The sequence below is a fragment of the Mandrillus leucophaeus genome, unplaced genomic scaffold, assembly GCF_000951045.1.
Source record: "Mandrillus leucophaeus isolate KB7577 unplaced genomic scaffold, Mleu.le_1.0 Scaffold238, whole genome shotgun sequence".
NCBI lineage: Eukaryota > Metazoa > Chordata > Mammalia > Primates > Cercopithecidae > Mandrillus > Mandrillus leucophaeus.
Window position 1 is genome coordinate 189,736 of NW_012102454.1, and position 6,758 is coordinate 196,493.

Consider the following 6,758-nt stretch of genomic DNA (forward strand, 5'->3'; position numbering starts at 1 on the left):
TTTGAGACAGAGTCTCTCTCTGTTGCCCAGGCTGGAGTGCAGTGGCACGTTCTCAGCTTACTGCAACCTCTGCCTTCCAGGTTCAAGCAATTCCCGTGCCTCAACCTCCCGAGTAGCTGGGATTACAGGTGCCTGCCAACATGCCTGGCTAATTTTTTTATATTTTTAGTAGAGATGGAATTTCGCCATGTTGGCCAGGCTGGTCTCGAACTCCTCACCTCAAGTGATCTGCCCATCTTGGCCTCCCAAAGTGCTGGGATTACAGGCATGAGCCACTATGCCCGGCATTATTTCCATTATTTTTAATGTTTACTTATTATATTTCTAATAAGTGAGGGTACATCTGTGTACATGGATTTATATCTTAGAACTACTTAATGCTCTATGATTTCTCAGCAATTTTATTCATGGAGTCTTATTTTAATCCACAGGATAATCTTGGGAGATATCTAGTATCCTAATCACTATGATTTAGAAATAGAGGCTGGAGGCAGTGGCTTGCTCCAGGCCATCCATTTAGTAAGTGGAATGGACACTGAATTCAGGGTTCTTATGGCACCTGTCCAGTGTTCTTTTGAAGGAGGAAAATAGAAAATGAGCTTTCAGTTCAGTGGGACTGATAAGGAAATGTTTTCTGGAGAAAGTGAATATTTAGTGGATTTTTGTAAGTGAGGAAGAAGCAAGCACCAGAAGATGGGGGAGGGTCGGGCGCGGTGGCTCACACCTGTAATCCCAACACTTTGGGAGGCCAAGGCACGAGAATCACTTGAGGCCAGGAGTTCAAGACCAGCTTGGGAAACACCCATCTCTACATAAAATAGAATAAAATAATTAGCTGAGTGTGGTGGTGTGCACCTGTAGTCCCATCTACTCAGAAAGCTGAGGCAGGAGGGTGACTTAAGCCCAGGAGTTCCAGGCTGCAGTGAGCCATGATTGTGCCACTGCACTCCAGCCTGGGCAACAGAGTGAGACCCCAACTCTAAAAACCAGCCAGCCAACCAACCAACAAACAAAAAACAGGTAGAAGAATGTGGGATTGAGGTGAGGGGGGATGAATAAGCAGGCAAGGTGTTTGAAGAACAAGTTCTTGGACAGATTGGGCTTCTGAGATGAGACAGATTCACGACCCCAGCTGGCCCCCTGGGGTGCTTTTCTGAAAAACTCACTTGCTGGGGCCCCACCTGCAAAGATTCTGTCAGTAGTTTGGAGGTGGCTCTCTGTATTATTTTCACATCTCCACCTGTAATTCTGATGTACAGCCTGGGTTGCAAACTACTAGGTTAGGGGCTGGAGGTCATTTAACTAGAGAGAATGGTCTAGGAGTCCTTATTGTGGAAAAATGAGCTAGGCAGGTAGAATTGGAAGGGGAGAGAGGGGACAAAGCAAGGAAAAGAATGGTACAATATGAGTTCTTTGGAGGAAGCACTTTTTTTTGTTTTTGTTTTTGTTTCTTTTTGGAGACGGAGTCTCGCTCTGTCGCCCAGGCTGGAGTGCAGTGGCACGATCTTGGCTCACTGCAACCTCCACCTCCCGGGTTCAAACGATTCTCCTGCCTCAGCCTCCTGAGTAGCTGGGATCACAGGCACGTGCCACCATGCCCGGCTAATTTTTTTTTTGCCTTTTTAGTAGAGACAGGGTTTCACCATGTTAGCCAGGCTGGTCTGGAACTCCTGACCTCAGGTGATCCGCCTGCCTCGGCCTCCCAAAGTGCTGGGATTACAGGCATGAGCCACCGTTCCCGGCCAGAAGCATCTTTTTAAATTAAATTTTTAAAATTGAGAGACACGGTCTCACTGTGTTGCCCAGGTGGGTCTCCAACTCCCAGGCTCAAGCGATCCTCCCACCTCAGCCTCCCAAAGTGCTGGGATTACAGACATGAACCCCTGCACCTGGCCAAGGAAACATTTTGATGGAAAGCTCTGCAGGTTTCTGAGCAGGAGGGTAACATGTTTTAAGTCCCTGTGGCAGACACATGACTGAGAGTCGGAATCACCCCGCATCCTTTCTAAGGCCGGACTCTCTATTCATCCCTCGAAACAGGATTCTGTCAGTGCCCTCACTTCCCTTGCCCACACCACCTCTTTATCTTAAGCTGTTTCTGTGGTTTCAGATGCATCACTTTTCCCCTTTGCTGCTGAATCTGGTTCTCCCATTTTTGCTCTCCCTGTGCTTGCAGCAGTGTTACAAAAATTGTGGACATTCACTTCAGAGTTTTATCATCTTTATTTTCAATTTGCTAGACCAGGTTGCTTTCCCCTGTATGAGGGAGTGCTAATCTCTGATTGCTGGGTACCAAGCCACATCCTGGCCTGTGTGGGGTACTATGGAGGAAGGAGATAAGACCCAGACCTCTGGCAGCTCCCAGTTTAGCAGGGGAGACAAGATAACACGTGAAAACAAACAGAGCACATTGAAAAGGCCACAGGTCAAACCGATGCAGGGAAACCCCTATCATTAAAGATCTAAGCCCTGAGGCCTCCCTGCTCATCTCCAGGCTCAGAACCTTTTTGAGTCTTCTTTGACCTCATTTAGTCTTTCTCCTCCATCTCTTTCCTGTTGGTTTATCTCCAGCATCAACCGCTAGAGCAGTGTCTAGGTGTTGCTTTGAAGCTTGTATCAAGATTTCTCTAGGACTCTCTGCTTCAGCCTGGCCATCCCCCACTACCAACCACATCACAAGGACTGGACTTGTATTAGCTACGCTGCTTCTCCAGCCCGATGGTGCTTCTTCTTCTTTTTTTTTTTTTTTTTAGATGGAGTCTGGCTCTGTCGCCAGGCTGGAGTGCAGTGGTGCGATCTCAGCTCACTGCAACCTCTGACTCCCGGGTTCAAGCAATTCTCCTGCCTCAGCCTCATGATTAGCTGGGATTACAGGCACGTGCCACCATGCCCAGCTGAGTTTTTTTGTATTTTTAGTAGAGACAGGGTTTTCCCATGTTGGCTAGGATGGTCTCGGTCTCCTGACCTCAAGTGATCCACCCACCTCAGCCTCCCAAAGTTCTGGGATTACAGGCATGAGCCACCGCGCCCGGCCGGTGCTTCTATACCTAACTAACTACTTCTTCCTGCATCTCTGAGTTATGCTCCTTTGAGTAGGAAAAATCAGTCAGGAAGGGATACCAAGCTGGTGAAAGGCATTTTTTCAAAGTCCCAGTCCTGGGCTGGGTCTGAGGATTTCTGAATCCGGATGGGAGCCTTCCTGCTCCGCCTCTCCCAGGCTTCCCAGTGCCTGTGTAACCCTGGCCATCTCCGAAGGTCCAGGAAAACTGCTACTCCGTAGTGAAGTCCGAACTTGGCATCCCCTCTCCCTGACTCACACCCCTGTCCTCATTTGTCCCCTCTGCTGTGTCTTTGCCTCTGCGTCCCAACATGGAGGAGCCCTGATTCCTTAGCACCTGCAGCCCTCTCCCAAATGCCCTGCGCACCACCGAAGAAGAGAAATAGAAGAGCAAGGGGTCCAGACTGGCATTGAGTGAACTGAACACCACCGCTATTGACCGCCACCAGGGGCTTTTTCTCTGGTGATACCCCACCAGGTGGGACACATTGTAAGGTCCGAAGCACACCAGGAAATTGAGCAGCGTCACCACAGCCAGCCCCACGGCTCGGCGCCGTTTCTGGGCCCCCACATGGGGCTGGGAGAGCATGATCCACACAAAACGCCAGTAGCAGAAGATGGTGACCGCCATGGGGATGAAGAAGAGCACCAGGCACAGCTCCAGCCGCACGGGCAGCACCACATCCAGCTGGTGATCGGTGAAGTTCTCGTAGCAGGTGATTTCATTGCCACTTCTGGCCTGCTCAGTCGTGTTCAAATACTGAACAATGATCACAATGGTGCAGTGACCAAAGGACATACCCCAGGCCACCAGAGCTGCAATCACTCCATACAGAGGCCGGCGGGAGAGCTTGTACTGCACGGGGAAAGCCACGCCCAGGTAGCGCTCAATGCTGATGCCCGCCAGCAGCCACGTGCTGCAGTAGATGCTGCTGTAGAAGCCGAAACTCGTGAGGGCACAGACGATCTCGGGCAGGTACCAGCGGAAGTTCGATGCGGCCTCGATGATCTTGAAGGGCAGCAGCAGCAGCAGGAGGAGGTCCGCCAGCGTCAGGCTGAGCAGGAGGATGTGCACGGGTGCAGGCTGGGGCTGGCGGACCCGCCCCACAAAGGCCCGCAGGGCTAGGAGGTTGGCAGGGAGGCCAGTGAGGAAGATGATGATGTAAGCCATGAGGATCAAGGAGCTCTTCCAGTCTGGCGGCATCCTGGAGGGGAACAAAAAAGGGCGGGGTCAGGGGGTCTCACTCACAGCCTGTGCAGCCAGCTCTTGTTCAGGATGCAGACATCCTCCCCGGCACCGTCCCCTTCCCAGGACAGTGCTTTCTGATGCCACCACGGCTTGCTCACACCACCTGCTCAAACTACCCAGAGCAATTATTGACTTTGCCTTGGGCGGGATATTAAGCAGTAGTGATGATGTTTGCCATCATGTGTCTCTGGGGGAGACCAACCCGTGGCTTCCCAAGGGAATTCCCCCTCCATTTTCCCTAGCCTTTCTCCTCCTATCCTCACAGATACAGGAAGTTACTGTTATCAGTTTCTAACTTTACCCAAGTCCCTTTCTCAGACAGAGACCTGCAGGAGAGAAAGGCATCAGTGTGGGGAGAGAGCTGTAAGACGTGTGTCAGGATAACGAGGCTGTGGGGCCCCAGGCGCTGATGCCCAGTGCCAGCTCTCCACAGGACCCAGGTGCCCAGCCACCAGCCCAGCTTCCTACCTCCCTTCCTCTGTTTTGCAGGGCACAGATTCTTCCCCACCTTGTCCTCCCCTGTCCAACACCAAACTGGGACTCTCTAGAAAAGGGGAAGCGGGAGCCAGGCGCAGTGGCTCACACCTGTAATCCCAGCACTTTGGGAGGCCGAGGTGGGCAGATCACCTGAGGTCAGGAGTTTGAGACCAGCCTGGCTAACGTGGTGAACCCCATCTCTACTAAAAATACACACGCAAAAAATATATTAGCTGGGCAAGGTGGCGGGCACCTGTAATCCCAGCTAATTGGTAGGCTGAGGCAGGAACCTGCTTGAACCTGGGAAGCGGAGGTTGCAGTGAGTCAAGATCGTGCCATTGCACTCCATCCTGGGCAGTAAAAGCAAAACTCCATCAAAACAAAACAAAACCAAAAAAAAAAAAAAAATGGAAAAGGGGAAGCTGAGAGGTTTAGAGGAGGGTGGAGGGGAGGAAGGATGAACCAGCACTAGCCTTAGGAGGAAGGCTTGTCCCCAGAAGACCTTAGAGAAATATTCAGAAAAGCCCACAGGCTTCACTGGCCCTTGAGCCTGACATTCTGACCATAAATAGAACTCATCTTCTTCACAGGGTAACTCAGTTTCCACTTGGGGTGTCACCCTTGCTGGCCCCCAGCCCTGGTCCTCTCCCTCCATCCTCTCTCCAGCCTTGATTTCCTGGCTGTTTCCTTGCTCCTCACACTAGCTCCTGTCTCTGGATATGAGCCTTCCATTTGGTTCTGACATCCTTCCTCCAGTCCCCTAGAACCTTCCCCTCAAATCTGATCCTGGCCTCTCTTCCCAGAGCACAAGTACTACACTCGCTGCCTTGCCTTGTGTTGTTCCGGATAGATGGCTTCTTGGGATTGGTTCTGAAGGGAGGTCTGCAAGCTTCTGGGAGAGAGGAACACAGCTTTAGCCCCTGCTTCTGTCCATGTCATGCAGGAAAAAATGGTGAGGAACCTGGTTGGTAGGAAGCATTTATACCAGCACCAGCCACGTGACCAGAGAAAGGAAGGTCAGTCTTTAAGCAATATTTCCTCTCAAACCCAAAGGAAAGGCCCAGCATCTTTATTCTCTCGAGAGAATCTTCACTCTTGACTTCCAAATGCAGATTTTTCTGTCCTTAATTCCTGATTAGAATAAAAATTGCCAGGCATTTTTCTTTTTTTACTTCTCAAGTCAGATTATTTTCTCTTCTCAGGCAGTTTCTTCTGTCATTCTGCTCATTCTCAGAAATGAGCTTTCCCTTTTGAGGGTGAGTCTTGCTCTGTCGCCTAGGCTGGAGTGCAGTGGTGCCATCTCAGCTCACTGCAACATCCGCCTCCTGTGTTCAAGCGATTCTCCTGCCTCAGCTTCCCTGGGATTACAACCACCTGCCACTACGTCCAGCTAATTTCTGTATTTTTAGTAGAGATGGGGTTTCACCATGTTGGTTGGTCTTGAACTCCTGACCTCAAGTGATCCGCCTGTCATGGCCTCCCAAAGTGCTGGGATTACAGGCGTGAGCCACTGCACCCGGCCCTCATTCCTTTTCTTCTTCAATTTTTTTTACTTTATGGTCTCCTGCCCTCTGCCCCCAACACATTTCTTTTGCCCATCCTGGCCTGCATCTCGTTATGATAGAAATGGTGTGGGAGTTACAGTTATGCAGATAGATATGGGCTCAAATCCAGGTCCCTTCATTACAACCTTGGGGCAGATCAGTTTCCTGAACTCTAGTTTCTTATAGTCAAGTGAGCATGTGAATTCTGACATCCGAGGACTTCTGCGAGGATTCAGTGAGGTTGTGTATGTAAAGCACTTACTAGATGCCCGTTAGTGTTGCCTTGTCCCAAGCCTGTAACACAGCTTCATAGAGAGTGAGCCGCTTGGTGCAGCCTCCAGAGGCCCAGGGCATGGACCTGCCATCTCTCTTGGGAAAGTGTCAGGAATTCAGGAGGCCCAAGTTCACGTGCCCGTGTGGCTTTTAGTCA

The 6,758-nt window shown here is 50.7% G+C and overlaps 1 protein-coding gene across 1 annotated transcript; it reads right to left on the minus strand.

The window, feature by feature from the left end:
- Positions 1 to 2,204: 2,204 nt before the first annotated feature.
- On the minus strand, positions 2,205 to 5,738 carry FFAR2 (free fatty acid receptor 2). The gene is made up of 2 exons (XM_011982251.1): positions 5,616 to 5,738; positions 2,205 to 4,263 (listed from the first exon to the last, which is right to left on the minus strand). The coding sequence occupies exon 2, from the start codon at positions 4,260 to 4,262 to the stop codon at positions 3,270 to 3,272; it is 993 nt and encodes a 330-aa protein (XP_011837641.1). The 5' UTR covers position 4,263; positions 5,616 to 5,738; the 3' UTR covers positions 2,205 to 3,269.
- Positions 5,739 to 6,758: the final 1,020 nt, after the last annotated feature.

Excerpts from the sequence above, each read along its gene's own strand:
- FFAR2 (XM_011982251.1), bottom strand. The coding sequence starts at position 4,262 with ATGCCGCCAGACTGGAAGAGCTCCTTGATCCTCATGGCTTACATCATC.